Below are 16,998 nucleotides of genomic sequence, written 5' to 3' on the forward strand. Positions count from 1 at the left end.
CTGGAAGAAATCGTTTTCTTTTTCTTTTATACAAAATGGGTAGAGATAATTGTACAATGGCAGGGTATCACAGAGTTAGAAGTGAGCAGTGACACGGTCTGTCTCCAGCAAGTCATCCAGAATCTGTGGGATGATGGGGAGGTAAAGGTGTGACTGGGTAGGGCATCTGGTGAGGCAGATGAGCTAAGGAGAGAGAGAGGTGGTACTCACAATGTCGGGTGTGGTACCTATCTTCTTGGCCAGCTCACTGCGCTCCATGGTGCTGAGGTATAGGTAGCGGTTTAGCAGCTCTCCATCAAGGACATTGCGCACAGCGTTCTGTAGGATGCGCCGGTCAACATGCAGCATTCTAGGGTGGTGGACATCGGGGTCAGAGCACACCTGGGGTGCAGGGAGGGACCCGGGAAGGGGGACACTCACCGGAAGGCACGGGGGTTGAGGCCAGCATGGTGGGGTAGCATGGTTGTCAGTGCATTCTGCAGCATCAGCAGCCGTCGGTATGTCTTCTCTTGCATGGGCAGCAGGAGCCCAATGCCACCATCCAGGGTGGCTGAAGAGACAATGTGTGAGCCAGGCTGATCATCCCATCCCTAGGCACCCTTACCCCAGTACTCACCAAACCACGTGATGTGCTTGTTTTCCCACATGACTGACTTCTTGCTGGGCCCCTCAGCAGCGCCTCGGCATGGGGTCCTCCAGAATGTGTTCACATGGGCACCCACATGGAAGTCTGCTCGGCGCAGCAGGCGCATGCCCCCAAAACTCTCTTTGGCTGAGCACAGAACCTCAAGTCATGACCTGCCCACTGCCTGGTACCCATCCCAGGAAGAGGCTGCAGAGGAACCACTCACCTTCTGGCAGATACATATACACCATAAGATTGCGGTCTCGGTCAGACACTGATGAACAGAGGGACTCAGAGTCAGCTCAGCGATTCACGCCCCGCTAGTGTAGCCTCCCAGGGACCCACACACTCACCTAAGAAGCCCAGCTGGGCATTGTCTACCATGAAATCCACGCTGTACACCTCCAAAGGCTTGGCATCCTGGGAAAGGAAAAGGGCGGTGTTGGAGCAGGCACTGGACTGGTGCCCACCTGCACACCTGTCCCTATGAGTACCCGGGACACCAGGCTCAGCGTCTTGCTCTCCTCCTGGTAACGCAGCAGTGAGATGCTCTTCATGACATCCGCTGCCAGGATGAAGTTCTTGACACTGATCATCTGGTGGATGTAGAGCTGGGTGTCAATGAAGGCCATGCCAGTCAGCTCGCTGGCCCGCAGGCTCCACAGGAAGATCTGAAGGGCAGGAGATGGTGAGCAGAGTAGCTGTTAGAGGCCAAACAGCTGCTACAGGAGGGAAGGGAGGGACAGGAATAAATGACGCACTTTTTGGCCAATGGCTGACACCAAGTGGCCATTGCAGTGGCACAGCGCAGTCACGGGCCCTTTCTGCTCCTTCTCATACAGGACCTTGAACTTGTTCTTAGTCAGGGGCTGCCCAGGCTCAGGGACCACTTCAATCACATCCATGATCAAGATCTGGAAGGGAAAGGGAGTGCATGGAGATGGCAGATGGTCTGCTGGGGGCTGCCTGCCCCCACCCAAAGGCCCTTACCCGCCCACGGCATGTGACTTCTTCCCCCTGCATGAGGCAAGTCCCAGCAGCCACATAGCCCTTTAGGCCTGAAACGGTCTCCTCACTGCGCAGTGACACCGTCTTCATGCACGTGACATGCTCCCATTCCTCTAGCTCAATCCTGCATGAAGCCAAGCTGCATTATTACTTGCTACCTCCAAGCTGCCACCAAAGAGCAGCCCCTGGTAGGTCCATCCTCACCTGGCATTAGGAATGGCCTCCCAGCTGACTGGAGAGATGAGCTGGATGGAGAAGGCTTCCTGCTGGGGGTGGATGTATCTGTCATCTGTTGAGACAAGGAAAGTGAGTCAGTCACCCTGAACAGTACAGCCAAGCTCTGCCCCACCCTACCCTCAAGTGTTGCATACCTCTTTCAATAGCCTCAAATTCCTTTTCCTCACCAGTCATTCGTGGGATTCGAGTACAAGGTGTGTTGGTGCTGGTGGCCACAGCATACACCTGGGTGTTAGAGAGTGTCACATGCCAGAGGCCAGGCTCAGAAGGAGCCTGGGGGATATGGGACAGGGACAGACCTTGGACTCTACATGGTACGCCACATAGTGGGCTGTGCAGCGCAGCGGGATCTTCCTGACAGGCCATGGAGCATCATAGGAGAGGTATGCAGGCAGGACACTGATCCTCAGTTCACCCTAGGGGTACAGTGGGTAGCAAAGTCAGATTGCTCTGGGATGGACAAGGGCAGGGCCAATGAACATAGACCTCCCCAAATGTTCTCTAGTTCTGTGGTAACGGGATATCAGGTCTGCTGTATTGGGCAGTTGCCTGGAGAGGCTAAAGCTTTGGCAGCCTGACTGTGTAGGCTCACATCATGTTGGTGGACAGTAATGTAGGATATGGGAAGGCCAGGGCCAGAGGACCCCAGGGACTGGACACAGTAGTAACTCCAACAATAAATAGGCAAAGGAGCCAATGTCTGTGACCCAGGCCACCCTTCACCAGCAGTTCTGTGTTACTAGCCCCTGGAAAGCACCTGCCATCAGGGTCTTAATCCCTGCTATCATCTGGGTGGCACAGATGGTAAAACAGGCTCAGGCATGTGGTTGCCACAAAGCCATATAGCAACTAAGAGGCAGAACAAAAGGTAAAGCCAACTCAGCCTGGCTCTTGAACAAAGTGAGGCTATACCAGAGCAATTTCCAGCATGTATCTCAAGTGCAGGACGGTGATCTCACTGGTCAGCCCTCCACACCCCATTTGTCCCATCCTCAGTCTTCCCAGGACAAGCTCAGAGTTGAATTCCTTGGCCCTACCAGTTTCCACTGTCTTGACCTTGTGCTCCCACAGCTGGTCTGGCCTAGGGCGGTATCAGTAGCACTGGAGGGAAGGAGGCTAAGACTCCTTACCTGTCTGTTGAAGTACAGGAAGCCACGGGGGCAGTTCACATTGTGGAATGGAGCAAACGAGTCAATGGGGCCATCGATGCCCATGGGATGCAGACGCAGAGCTCCACGGCCAGTCACCAGAAGCCAGTGCGGGGAGGGTCCACAGATGAAAACCTGGAGGCAGACACTTTTGAGTGCAGTATGAGTGAGGCACTATCCTCAAATCCAGGCCCTTGCCAGGCCACTTGCCTACCCCTGAATAGCCATAGATGTCCTCGAAATAGCGGAAACGTGCCACACGGCCCCGGACTCCAGACCCCTCCTCAGTACTGCAACCTTCTGCCTTCTTCTTAGATGGCTTTGGCTTCTTTTCACGGAAGTTGATGTTGTGAGGGACCTGGCAGTGGCCATAGTAAGTGCTAGGTCCTCCAGACCCTGCTGGCCTGGCCCCTCAATCTCCCTCATGCCCAAGCAGGGCACAGCCACTGGTACCTTCTTAAAGCGGACTTTGAGATTCCCCTGGCCAAGCTGAGAGTCGTGGGGGAAGGCCTCATAGATAAGCAATTCCTGGTCCACGTGCACCTGGGACATCCAAGCAGGGGTAGTTAGGGTGGGGGTAGTTAGGGTGGGAGTAAGGGAAGGACATGAGGATAGGGCAGGGTCTTGGGAGGCAGGCAGGTGGCTAGAAGGAGCTTACCAGCAGGTAGGGCCTGCTCTGCCGGCTTCCCAGAGCAACCAACAACACCTCCTTGACCAAAGGCAGCTCCCCCTGGCGTGTGGCCTCTTCCTTTCTGACTTCACCTTGTGTAGTGGGCTGTCCAAAAGAACTGTCCACCAGGACCCGCTGGCCCACAGGGAAGTTCTTAACTAGGAACACCAGCCGCCAGTCTGGGAGCTGGTAAATCTGGAGAGAGGACAATGGTGAAGAGTGGAAGCAAAGGCTACCGTGCTGTGGTACTGTTGTGTGTGTGTAATACACCCACCTCCATGGTGCCATTCTCCCGCACGAGCAGGCACCAGTGGGTGGGGTCCACCCTGAAGGGTGCAGGGTCACGGTCAGCGGGGGGCTGGTTGCTCCTGCGGGCCTCCTCTTTGCTGGGACTGAAGAGGGAGCTGGAGTCCCCATACAGCATCTCTTCTTCATCATCCACTGTGGGGCTGGGAACCAATATACAAATACATTACAGCCTGCCATGGGGACACCAGCACCACATGTACCAGTCCCTACGCACCTTGTTTCTGAGCCCAGACCTTCAGCCTCTGAGCCACTTCGGCCCCCCAGTTCGTCACGAGCCCCACCCAGGCGGCTCTCAGTGGTGAACATGCCACTGACATCACGGTACAGGCAGAGTGCAATCACCTTAGACTGCTGTAGGAAATGGAGTGGGGTTCAGACAAGAGCAGGGGCAGGCAATGGGAAGACAAAGGCATCAAGGGTAGGGTGCCTACATGATGCAGCGGAGGCTTGTGCAGTGCCAGGCGGTGGTGGCGGCCGCCATATGAATCACTCTTGAGTAGGAACATGGTAACATGGCCCTCAGCACTCATGATGACTACATAGGGATCAGCCACAGCACACTGTACAATGGGGGCACCCAGGTCCACAGGGATGAAGTGGAGTTGATTCACTGTGAACACAAGGTTTTAGGGTGAGGTGGCCAAGTCCATAGCACCTCAAGCCCCATTAACACAGACCTGCCCTTTCACAAACATACCGCCTTCCAACAGGCGAATGCCCAGTGGTGAGACTTGGACAATGTAGCGATTGTCCCCAATGTTTCCGGCAAAGACCGTGGGACCTTGTGTGGCAAAGCCACTGGTGTCCAGCTCCATGATCTCCTGGCCAGTCTGTAGGATCTATGGCGACAGTGTTGAGTGGTGCCCTTCCCCTGGGAACCCTGTTCCTAGTCCCAGACTCAATTTTTTTTTTTACCATGGTTGAATCTTCCCGACTAAGAATAAGGAAGCCATGTCTTCGCCCATCCTCCTCTGCTTTGGGAGTAGTAGACTCCTGCTCTGTGCTCTCTGCTCTGGGTGCTTCTTCCTGCGAGGGCAAAAGAGGATCAGGGCAGGGGTCACAGTCTAGCAAGGGCAGTGTATGACTGTGACCACCTGGACCCCAGTGTCCCCAGGTGCTGCACAATTCCCTGCCCCTCTGGGTCTCCTTCTCAGTCCAGTCTACCTCCTCTTTCCGCACAGGAGCAATGACTGTCCACATATCATAGCAGCCAGGAAGTTCAAAGGTTGTCACCACCTGGGGCCGGATACTCTTCTGGAATAGAGATGGTGTGGGAGTGAGGGTTCAGCCCAGCTAAGTTGTACTCCGTGTCTCCCACCTTGCCTACACATACCTGCAACACTGACAGGGCCCCATTTTTCCCATAGCCGGAGCAAACCACAATCTCCAGGTCTGGCTCAGGACTGTTCTGAAACTACAGAGTAGGGTAAGGACACAATTTTCCATTTCACCTCTAGGCTCTAAACCTATAGTCCCAACCCCTTGGGTACCTCTTCAGAGAGGAAGGCAGGCTCGCCCACAGCAGCATTGGCACAGGGTCCAATGTTGAGCATGCTGTCACAGACCTGTGGGCACAGCAACAGTCAGCTACGGTAAAGGGGGTGGATATCCACTGCCTTTCCCAGTCTTACCTCAAAAGAGTAGGTGGCCAGCTGTGTGCCTGACTGGGCCTCACTGCCATATACTTCAATCTCATCCACCTCATCTTGTGGCACCGTCTTGCCTCCTGCAACAGACAGAGCCCAACGGAGTCCAACCATGGACTTGTGCCTTCCCCTGCTCAGCTCAGCTCACCCTCTTACCTGTCCAGCCCGCTGTAGGGTCTACTCGCTTCTTCTTAGAGGGAGGTTCTTCCTGTGTGGCATGAGAAATGAGTAGCCCTGAGGCTGTCCCACACATGGGTCATGGAAGGACAGGCCCAGAGACCCCACATTGTGGGCACTTGCCTTGTCAGCAGCCTCACGGACAGAACTGGCCGGGGGCTCCTGCAGCTTCTCTGTGTACTTGAGGAGGAGGGAGTTGCCCAGGCGAGAGCCCAAGAACAGATATCCAGGCTCCATTGTGACCATCTGAGGGAGAGGCGTGAATAAGAGTACAACCAGACCCGGGGGCCCAGAACACTCCCAACCTTGTCCCTACTCACGCTGGTGGTAAGGACGCTGGCAGCTGCCTTGTCGAAGTGAAAGGCTCGGACACTACGCATGCCATCAGTGATGAGGGTCAGCACGTAACTGTGGGTAGAGGTAAGGGTGTTGAGTGGGCAAGGGACACACAGGCACTGAGAAGGCGAGAATGTGGGCATTTCAGAGGTCAGTGTTCATGGGCTGTGGGCTCACATCTCGCCTCCCTTGAGGGAGATGACCATCTTGTCATAAGAGATGAAGGCTGCCTGCGCGCAGTCCAGGGTGATCCGTACGCCCTCTTGGGTACCTATGAGGTATATGGTGATCATGCAAACTGGATGCCTTGCCCTGCACCAGGCACACCCCACTTTTCCCATAGCACACCCCACTCACGTAATGGGAAAGCAGTGGTGCCTGTGGTGAGACTATTGAGAGCCACCCCATATGGGGGAACACTCTGGTTCAGGTACAACAGTGAATTGACAGCGAAGATCACTACCCCACCTGGAGGCAGACACAACTGTTAACTAGAGCAGTTCATTGCTGCTCCCCTACCCCCATTGCCATCCAACACAACCATACCCTTACCTATGGGCTTGGGTACAGCCAGGGCCTGAGTACAGTCAAAAGGCAAGCTGGTGAGGGACCAGATGACTGGATGGACTTTCTGTGTGATGTTCAGCGAGATAGCCACAATGGAGCACGTGTCCTGCCTCACAGCCACCCGCCTAGAGCAGCAGGTAGGTCATCCAGAGGCAGTCACACTGCTCCCAAGGCCAGTGACCCAGTGACCCAGTGATCCCTATCCCCCTGTATATAGTCCTGCCTGGGCAAGACATCTCAGGGCCCACAGCAGAGGGCCCCAGCCTCACCCAGGCCAGGTCTGGTTGGGCTCAAACAGGATAAGCAGGGTGGGCTCATAGTAGCCGTGCAGGAACTGTAGGTCGATGATGTTGAGCAGCTTCTCATCCAAAGCCCGCACATCGATGATGTAGCTGGGTAGGAAACTGGACCTCTGCCTACAGACCAAAGGTATCAGCCGGAGGAAGTGACAGGGCACAAAGCTCGGGGCTCTTGGGTTCTCAGAACCACAGCCACCCCCGATTGGTACTCACCCTTCACCCATGAGCCCTTCATGCTCCTCAGCCAGGCTCTCTCTGCGGAAAGGCAGAACTACCAGCCTTGTACCATAGATGAGCATGGCGGCACAGCGCCCGTCAGGATCCACCCGCACACGAGGGGTATGCACATTCTGCACAAAGCCATCCTGGGGGCAGAGGGGACATCAGTTGGGCTACAGAAGATCTGAGGGCAGCACTGGGGCAGCAGAAGAGAAATGCAAGAGGGAATTGCTAGGCTTAGCCTAGGGCATTCCTAGGCTTGGCTTACCCGAAGTTCAGACTCTTCAAAGTAGTGTAGAGACAGGGTCTTCAGGTCATGGGTGCCTGGGTCATACTCCACCACTGACAGCTGGAAGCAGAGGTCAGAACAGTAACCCATTCAATACCAATCCCGATAACCCCAGCCCAGCACTGCTCCCTGTAGCACACCACTGTGCGCAGGGCCTTCTGCCAGATTCATACTGCTCACCTTAGCATCCTTGAAACTGAGAAGCAAGGCATCACGTTTGGCGCCTGCAAGTTGCACGCTGGCCATGGACATGACATTGCCAAAAAAGGAGAAGGAGGCTACCAGCTCGAGTTTCTCTCTATGGGCCTTCCCCTCTGGAGGAGAGGTCAACAAGTCAGGACTAGGTCCCATTCCTAGGCCACCGATACACACCCCACCCAGGTGCAGGGCTGGAGGGGCTAGCCCATACTTACCTGTGCTCCCATCATTCTTGGTCAGAGCCTGGAAGGGAAAAGGAAGCAGTAAGAAGCCACATACCAGGTAGCCCTATCTCATCTATGGACACAGTCATCTGAAGGACAGGAAAGTCCACCCAGGGCTGGCCCCTGCCATCAGCAAGCTCTACTTTGCAAGGTCAGTGTATAAACTAGGTGATACTGTGCAAACTCACGTTCACATACCCCTGCCTCTACCCACAAGGCTCCTCACTGGAAAGCCACACCTCCAGCTTTTCTAGAAGCCCACTCCTATGCTGCACACAGTCATCTTCTGTACAGTCTCAAACTTGCTCACTGTGCACCTATAGGCTTACACCTGACACCAAGTGGCTCAGTGCCAGCTGCAGGCCCTGCATGTGTAGCACAAGCAGGGTGAAGGGATCCTAGAACTATGACTAATAGGCATGGTAGCACATACCTGTGGTGGCAGCTACTGAGGAGGCCAAGACAGGAAGATTCTAAGTTCCTGTCCAGCCTGAGTTACATGGCAAGACTCACCTGCCCCCACCAAAAAAAAAAAAAAAAAAAAAAAAAAAACAATAACATGTCGGGCCGTGGTAGTGCACATCTTTAATCCCAGCATTTGTGAGGTAGAGTTGGAGGCCAGCCTGGTCCATAGAGTGAGTTTCAGGACAGCCAAGGCTACACAGAGAAACCTTGTCTCTGGGGTGGGGGTAGGGGAGCAGTAACAATAAACCAGAAGTGAGGCCTTGACCTCTAGGTGCCAGCTATGCTGGACTGGGTGTCCCCACAACACACAGGTACATTTTTTCTTCTTTCTTTTTTGGTTTTTCGAGACAGGGTTTTTCTGTAGCTTTGGAGGCTGACCTGGAACTCACTCAGTAGACCAGGCTGGCCTTGAACTAACAGAGATCCGCCTGTCTTTGCCTCCTGAGTGTTGGAATTAATCACAGGAACTGACTCAAGGCAGTCACAAAAAGAGGACACATTTCCCTTTAAACATACTGGGGGCTGCTCTGAAGGACAGGCTGTGGAAGCAAGGACACCATGCCCTCTTGGTCTAGCTCTATGGTGCCTGGCAGCTTCAGTCTTTGTCTCCTGGAAGCCTAAATCCTAGAAAGATAACTATCTTAGGCCGTAAGCTGCCAGGATAGTTACACACAGAGCAGGACAGAAGAATGGACAGATCATAGCCAGCCTGCCCCTTCTGGATTTGTCCAAACATGACCACAGTGTGTCTTGACAGACTGTGCCTATCTATCCTAGGTAGCCTGTCACAAATCAGTGACTGAATTGAGCCCTCCATCATATCCATTCCCTGTCACCTTGCACTTGAGTCTATGGGACAGGAGGAACCATACTGTTCTGCTAGGGCCAAAAAACAGGAAGCTGCTATTTTAGCTTCAGCTTTTGTTTCAAGATCTTTTATTTTATTTAATTAATTTTTTTCATTTATTTTACATGCCAACCACAGTTTCTCCTCCCTCCTCTCTTCTCATTCCCCTCCACCAACTCTATCTCCCATTCCCTATCTACCCCTCTCCCCATCCAAACCTCCGTCTCCATTCAGAAAGGGGCAGGCCTTTCGTGGGCTTGAACAAAGATCCTCCCCTTGCATAAAGGCTGAGTGAGGTAATCCAGCATGGTGAATAGGTTCTCAAAAGCCAGCTAAGATCCAGGGACAGGTCCTGATCTCAAGGATCTATCTTTTGAATGTGCCCTAACCATTAAAAATCCAAACAGTAGCCGGGCATTGGTGGCGATGCCTTTAATCCCAGTCCTTGGGAGGCAGAGGCAGGCAGATCTCTGTGAGTTTGAGACCAGCCAGGATGACATATAGCTAGTTCCAGGACAGCCTCCAAAGCCACAGAGAAACCCTGTCTCGAGAAAAAAAAAAAAAAAAAAATCTAAACACTTGCTGGGCATAGTGGCACACGCCTTTGATCCCAGTACTTGGGAGGCAAAGGCAGGAGGATCTCTGTGAATTCATTCGAGACCAGCCTGGTCTACAAGAGCTAGTTTCCAGGGCAGGCTCCAAAAACACAGAGAAACTCTATCTTGAAACTCAAGGCCCCCCCCCAAAAAAAAAATCTAAACACTCAGCCGGGTATGGTGATGCACCCCTTTAATCCCAGCACTTGAGAAGCAGAGGTAGGAGGATATCTGTGAGTTCAATGTCAGGCTGGTCTACATAGCAAGTTCCAGGATAGCCAGGACTACTATACAGAGAAACTCTGTCTCAAAACACCTACCCTCAAAAAAGCAAACACTCCTGTTAATTACCAGTGTACAGTTATGCTGTTCTCTCCCTTGCCTTTAAAATCCTTTCTCTTGACTTGAGTTCTGTTCTTAGCACTCATACCAGGCAGCTCACAACCACCTTTAATTCTAGCTCCTACCCCTGGCCACCATGGAATAACAACACTACCAGAATAACTGCTAAGACCAAATCTAGACCAGTTACCCACAACGCTGGCAAAATTTTGGCAACACTGTCGGTTCCTCTCTATCTATCCTGAACCTGATGGCTTCCTATCACCTCATAGCTATACTGGTCCAGGCTACTATTAATGCTTGCCTAAGCTGGGCGGGTGGTGGTGGTGGTGGTGGTGGTGGTGGTGGTGGTGGCGGCGGCGGCGGCGCACGCCTTTAATCCCAGCACTCGGGAGGCAGAGGCAGGTGGATCTCTATGAGTTTGAGACCAGCCTGGTCTACAAGAGCTAGTTCCAGGACAGCCTCCAAAGCCACAGAGAAACCTTGTCTCGAAAAGCCAACAACAACAACAAAAAATTCTTGCCTAATAGCTATAGTCACTTCCTGACTAGTATCCTTGGCCCTCAGTCAAGCATAAGTTGGGTAAGATCATTTATTTGCCAAAATTCCCTACTTGGAGAATGTGGAATAGAGCCCGAGACCCACCTTGTTACCTCCTATCTGCTCTCCCTGCCTTCCTCAATCCCTTAGCCTATATCACAAAACAGTTTTGTTTGAAACCACTTTGTCTAACTCCTACATACTTCTTCATACCTGGTTGTCTATTTAAATCACATCTTCTACAGAGGTGAGATTTTCCAGGAGCCCTGCCCAGATCTGCTGCCCTACATCTCCCTATCTGTATGTGGCCTGTCATTCACTATGGGCAAACTCCACACAGAAGGCTTCTCCCCAGATATCTCACATAGCAGATACTAATAAATGTCTGAGAAAGCCAGGCAGTGGTGGCTCATGCCTTTAATCCCACTCCTCAGAGGCAGAGGCAGGTGTATCTCTGAATTTAGTTTCCAGGGTGGGTTCTAGGGCAGCCAGAACTACACAGAGAAACCCTGCCTTGAAAAAACAAACAAAAAAATATGATCCCTCTCTCATGGTACCCAAGGTTTTTCCACCTCATGTTTCTGCCTGGAACACCTCCCTATCAGCAGAGATATGTGCTGCACCTTGACTAAGAAGCCGCCTCTTTAGTCAGGGGCTGGAGTGATGGCACAGCTATCAAAAGCACTTGCTGCTCTTACAGAAGACCCATTAGGCACAAACACTGATCTCCATGGACACCAAGGGTACATGTGGTGTACATATATATATGTAGGCAAAACATTCACATAAAATCAAATAATAAACCTAATTTTTAAAATTTAGGAGAATCCAGAGCGAGTGCCAGGATAGGCTCCAAAGCTACACAGAGAAACCCTGTCTCAGAAAAAAAAAACCAAAAAAATAAAAATAAAATAAAATTTAGGAGAAAAGGGACCAGGGATATGGCTCAGCAGTTAAGACCACCACCTTCTTCCAGAGGACCCAGGTTAAATCCCCGGCACCCACATCACAACTCTCTGTAACTCTAGTTCCAGAGGATCCGACACCTTCATACAGGCATACATGTAGGCAAAAACACCAATGTACATGAAATAAAAATCAATAAAATTTTTAAAAATTTTAGAAGCTGCCCTTTTGGCTTCATTTGTGTTTTGTTTGTTTGTTTTGAGACAGAGTCTCATTATGTAGCCCTGACTGGCTTGGCCACTTTAGACTGGAACACTCGGAAATCTGTCTGCTTCTGCCTGAGACTGAAGGCAGGCAATACCAAGTTCCACGGAAATTGCCTCTTGCAAGAAGGCTTCCTGAGGAGATGGAGAGATGACTCAGTGGTTTAGAGCACTGGCAGCTCTTGCAGAGGTCCTGAGTTCAAGTCCCAGCAACCATATGGTATGAGATCTGGTGTCCTCTCCTGGCCTGTAGGCATACATGCAGGCAGAGCACTGTATACATAATAAATAAATCTTTAAAAAAAAAAAAAAAGCATTCTGAACCATTTGGTGTCACTATAGCAACCAAAACATCCCTATACCTTATCTATTGATGGGTTTGTTCCACTTTACCACATCTACTGCTAGGAGTCGGTTCCCAAACTATATCTGGCCTTGCTTCTTTATTTAGGCCCAAGTGTTCTTCCCCCCAACAAACTTTATCAGTCTCGGAAAAGCTCTTGTTGTTTGGAAGCACCCAGCCTCCTTCACTGGGTCTTACTCCCGGAGACTTTGCGGCAGTCTGTGTATATTCATTTACTAAAGCATCATCTCCCTCAAGGGTCTGGTTCACTGCCATGTCCTTACTGCTAAGCACACGGAAGGTCTGCAGCAATCTTCTGGAAATGCCAAAGAACAAATAGCAGACAGTAGGCAGGGTAGTAGGCATCCTACCCTACTCGCAGGGTAGGATGAGGCCAAACAACGTGGTAGTGGAGAATCGTCTCTGGGGACAAGAGACCTTAGGCAAAGCTCGGCCCCTGCACCGTGGAACCTGCCGAGGTGACTGCGGTTCGGACTCGGCATCGCCGCTCAGGAGACACGGCTTACCTCGGCGTCGCGGTTCAGGCGGTACACATAGAGCTGTGAGGTGCCGGCCACCACGAGGTTGCGCTCATTGTTGTTGAAGAAGTTGCAGTACATGGCAAACTCCAGCCCGGTGGGCGGGTGTGCCTGCTTGTATACCGCATACATATTGCCGCCACTGTCACGCCGGGGCTGTCGACTCGGGGGACAGGGACCGCAGCGGACTCGGTCCGGCCGCGCGCGCAAACCCGGCTACAAGGTTCCGAGTTCTGCGCCTGCGCTTCCCGCCCGGACCTGCCTTCCAGGAGGACCAACCTGGTAGTCGAGAAACACGGTTCCGGACTACTTGGCCTGTGCGCCTGCGCGCCGAGGCTGCCCTCGAACCGCGGCCCCTAGTGGCCTAACTTGATAAGAGCTGAAGAGCCTGGTCCTAGAACTAGTCGGCTCTGGGCTGGTAGACACTCCGCTCCCTCCAAGGTTTTCCTCATTAGCTAAATCCAGAACCTTGAAATCCCAGTAAATATATAGGCCCGGAAAAGGATACAGAAACATGCAAAGTCACACTTCACCTGCTCACTCAGTGGATGAGGGTCTATTTGGATGTCTAAGTTGGGAGGGGACCCTTGTATCACACTAAGGATCTCTCTTTTTTTTTTTTTTTAAGATTTTATGTATCTATTATATATACAACATTCTGCTTCCATGTATATCTGCACACCAGAAGAGGGCACCAGATCTCATAACAGATGGTTGTGAGCCACCATGTGGTTGCTGGGAATTGAACTCAGGACCTCTGGAATAGCACCTGGTGCTCTTAACCTCTGAGCCATCTCTCCAGCCCCCATGGGATCTCTTTTTTTAAAAAAGTATTTTGTTGCCGGGTGTTGGTGGCACACGCCTTTAATCCCAGAACTGGGGAGGCAGAGGCAGGCAGTTCTGTGTGAGTTCGAGGCCAGCCTGGTCTACAAGAGCTAGTTCCAGGACAGCCTCCAAAGCCACAGAGAAACCCTGTCTCAAAAAATAACAACAACAACAGAAAAGTATTTTGGGGGCTGGAGAGATGGCTCAGCGGTTAAGAGCACTGACTATTCTTCCAGAGGTCCTGAGTTCAATATCCAGCAACCACATGGTGGCTCACAACCACCTTGAGTGAGATTTGCATGCAGGCAGAAGACTGTATACATAATAAATAAATAAAATATTTAAAAAGTATTTTGTTGTTTCCCTTATTTATTTATTTATTTATTTATTGGTTTTTTGGGACAGGATTTCTCTATGGCTTTGGAGGCTGTCCTGGAATTAGCTCTTGTAGACCAGGCTGGTCTCGAACTCACAGAGATTCACCTGCCTCTGCCTCCCGAGTGCTAGGATTAAAAGCATGTGCCACTAACGCCCGGCTTGTCTTGTTTTTCTAGTCAGGGTTTCTCTGAATTGCTTTGGAGGCTGTCCTGGCACTCACCCTGTAGACCAGACTGGCCTCGAACTCACAGAGATCCACCTGCCTCTGCCTCCCCTTTGTTTATGTTTTAAGTCAAGGTCTTGCTACATATCCCTGGCTGTCCTAGAACTCAGCTGGCCTCGAATTCACAGAGATCTGCCTGCTTCTTCCTTCCAAGTGCTGGGATTAAAGCAGCACAGTCCTGCTGGCACATACACACATAATTTAAATAATAAAATCTTAGCCACTGATGGTGGCACACGCCTTTAATCCCAGCACTCAGGAGGCAGAGGCTGGTGGATCTCTGAGTTCGAAGACAGCCTGGTTTACTGAATGAGTTCCAAGACAGCCAGGGCTACACAGAGAAATCCTATCTCAAAAAAACAAAATAAGGGCTGGAGAGATGACTCAGAGGTTAAGACCACAGACTGCTCTTCCAAAGGTCCTGAGTTCAATTCCCAGCAACCACATGGTGGCTCACAACCATCCGTTATGAGATCTGGTGCCCTCTTCTGGTGTGCAGATATACATGGAAGAAGAATGTTGCATACATAATAAATAAATAAAATCTTTAAAAAAAAACAAAATAAAATAAAATCTTCAAAACAAAAAATTCTTGAAGACCTCTCACATGGTACCTCACATTTGTAATCCTGGTACTTTCAGGAAGGACTGTGCATTTCTGAGACCAATCTGGTTACCCAGTGAGACCCGGTGTTAATTAGCAGTTAAGACATTCTTTTCTTTTTCCCTGGTGTAAGAAGGGACTTTGAGAGCCCATCCCACGTGAAGGGTTACACTCTGGCCCTGGACACATGGGGAAGGGCCCAGGAGCAGCACAGGAAGATTTGGTGGACTTTGCAGAGCCCCCGTTGAGGGCCCTACCCTGCCTGGGGAGTGGTGGGTGGATGGGGTGGGGGGTAGGGGGGGGGAGGGAGAAGGGACTTACATGTGAAACAAGCTTGTTCCCAAATAAATAAATAAATAAATAAATAAATAAATAAATAAATAAATAAATAGAAAGACATTCTTTTCTGAAGCCTGTCCATGGTGGCACATGCCTTTAATCCCACCACAGAGGATCTCTGTGAGTTCGAGGCCAGCCTGGTCTACAATACTACACAGAGAAACCCTGTCTCAAAAAAAAAAATTATATTCTGGAGACAGGTTGTAAAGGCTCCAGAAATAAACAACATTTATAAGGTTCAAGGGTTCCTGAAACTCCCAGAGAGGACCTTTCAGCACCCGGAGTTCTAAGGTAAAAGTGGCCACACCGGCAGGGTGGGATTTTTGTGGTTTTTGTTTGTTTGGTTGGTTGACTTTTCAAGACAATGTGTCTGTTTAGCCTTGGCTGTCCCAGCTACAAGGCTGGCCTGGAACTCAAGCATCTGCCTGCATCTGACTCCCTAGTGCTGGTTTTAAGACCATGCCTGGCGCTAGGTGAGCTTTTTGGGAACGCAGCTGCCTTGGATTCATCCCCACTCCTGTCAACATAACTCCTTATACTCTGTAAGTTGACCCAATAAACTCATTAAACTTCACCAAGTTGGACTTTGGTGAAGTCATTTTGTTCCTCTGTTGTGGTGACCCATCTGGGGTAAAGAGACATTCGTTCATATCTCCATAGGAAGCCACAAACACGGTTTCTCAAAAACAATAACTAACCCTGCAGAGATGACTCAGAGGTTAAGAGCCCTGGTTGCCATTCCAGAGATTCTTGAGTTCAATTCCCAGGTACCACCCGGTGACTCACAACTACCTATAATGAGATCTGGTGCCCTCTTCTGGCCTGCAGATGTACATGCAGGCAGAACACTGTATAAAAAAATAAATCTTTAAAAACAAAAACAAGAGGGGGCTGGAGAGATGGCTCAGAGGCTAAGAGCACTGACTGCTCTTCCGGAGGTCCTGAGTTCAATTCCCAGCAACCACATGATGGCTCACAGCCATACATTATGAGATCTGGTACCCTTTTTTGATGTGCAGATATACGTAGAAGCAGAATGTTGTACACATAATAAATAAAATCTTAAAAAAACAAAACAAAAACAAAAACACGAGGGCTGGAGAGAGAGCTCAGTGGTTAAGAGCACTGCCTGCTCTTCTAAAGGTCCTGAGTTCAATTCCCAGCAGCCATATGGTGGCTCATGACCATCTGTAATGAGATTTGGTGCCCTCTTCTGGGGTGCAGACATACATGCAGGCCGAACACTCTACACATATAAATAAATCTGTTTGTTTGTTTTTCGAGACAGGGTTTCTCTGTGGCTTTTGGAGGCTGTCCTGGAACTAGCTTTTGTAGACAAGGCTGGTCTCGAACTCACAGAGATCCACCTGCCTCTGCCTCCGGAGTGCTGGGATTAAAGGTGTGTGCCACCAACGTCCGGCTCATAATAAATAAATCTTAAAAAAAAAAAAAAAAAACAAGGGTCTGGAGAGATGACTCAGAGGTTGAGAACATTGACTGCTCTTGCAGAGGTCCTGAGTTCAATTCCCAGCAACCACATGGTGGCTCACAGCCATCTATAATGAGATCTGATGCCCTTTTCTGGTGTGCAGAGATATATGCAAGTAGAATACTGTATACATAATAAATAAATAAATCTTTAAAAAAACAAACAAAAAAAAGCTCTTTGTAGTGTGCACAACTTTAATCCAAGCACTCAGGAGGCAGAGACAAGCAGACCACTGGGAGTTCAAAGCTCTGGTCTATGTATGGAGTTCCAAACCAATCAAAAATACTGAGACCCCCAAAAAACCCACACACAAAAAAGTGAGACCCTCCCCCAAATAAATAATGTAA

The 16,998-nt window shown here is 50.7% G+C and overlaps 1 protein-coding gene across 3 annotated transcripts; it reads right to left on the reverse strand.

The window, feature by feature from the left end:
• Window position 1: 1 nt before the first annotated feature.
• Window positions 2-13,001, reverse strand: Cpsf1 (cleavage and polyadenylation specific factor 1). 3 transcript variants are annotated; one of them, XM_027404173.2, is made up of 37 exons: window positions 12,782-13,001; window positions 7,944-7,971; window positions 7,711-7,844; window positions 7,510-7,590; window positions 7,236-7,387; window positions 6,993-7,139; window positions 6,709-6,848; window positions 6,514-6,624; window positions 6,334-6,427; window positions 6,141-6,228; window positions 5,944-6,066; window positions 5,800-5,851; window positions 5,629-5,723; window positions 5,488-5,562; window positions 5,331-5,411; window positions 5,162-5,251; window positions 4,913-5,023; window positions 4,695-4,836; window positions 4,429-4,607; window positions 4,212-4,345; window positions 3,963-4,137; window positions 3,677-3,883; window positions 3,472-3,561; window positions 3,233-3,376; window positions 3,001-3,153; window positions 2,170-2,286; window positions 2,005-2,095; window positions 1,838-1,922; window positions 1,616-1,757; window positions 1,387-1,539; window positions 1,120-1,296; window positions 979-1,045; window positions 852-899; window positions 617-772; window positions 421-550; window positions 211-349; window positions 2-123 (listed from the first exon to the last, which is right to left on the reverse strand). In XM_027404173.2, exons 1-37 carry the CDS (start codon window positions 12,923-12,925, stop codon window positions 76-78), a joined length of 4,323 nt encoding a protein of 1,440 aa, XP_027259974.1. In that variant the 5' UTR covers window positions 12,926-13,001; the 3' UTR covers window positions 2-75. The 3 variants fall into 3 exon arrangements, with proteins under 3 accessions (XP_027259974.1, XP_027259975.1, XP_027259973.1); XM_027404174.2 differs by having other exon boundaries at window positions 2-98; window positions 4,212-4,348; XM_027404172.2 differs by having other exon boundaries at window positions 4,212-4,348; window positions 12,782-13,000.
• Window positions 13,002-16,998: the final 3,997 nt, after the last annotated feature.

Source organism: Cricetulus griseus, chromosome 2 (assembly GCF_003668045.3).
Source record: "Cricetulus griseus strain 17A/GY chromosome 2, alternate assembly CriGri-PICRH-1.0, whole genome shotgun sequence".
NCBI lineage: Eukaryota > Metazoa > Chordata > Mammalia > Rodentia > Cricetidae > Cricetulus > Cricetulus griseus.

Bases quoted from the DNA above. Each gene is read 5' to 3' on its own strand.
- Cpsf1 (XM_027404174.2), bottom strand. From the start codon at position 12,925: ATGTATGCGGTATACAAGCAGGCACACCCGCCCACCGGGCTGGAGTTT. The intron at 7,845-7,943 runs GTAAGTATGGGC...CCTCTCCTCCAG, and splicing joins CAAGAATGATGGGAGCACAG to AGGGGAAGGCCCATAGAGAG. The intron at 4,608-4,694 runs GTATGTTTGTGA...TTGTGTTCACAG, and splicing joins CATTCGCCTGTTGGAAGGCG to TGAATCAACTCCACTTCATC.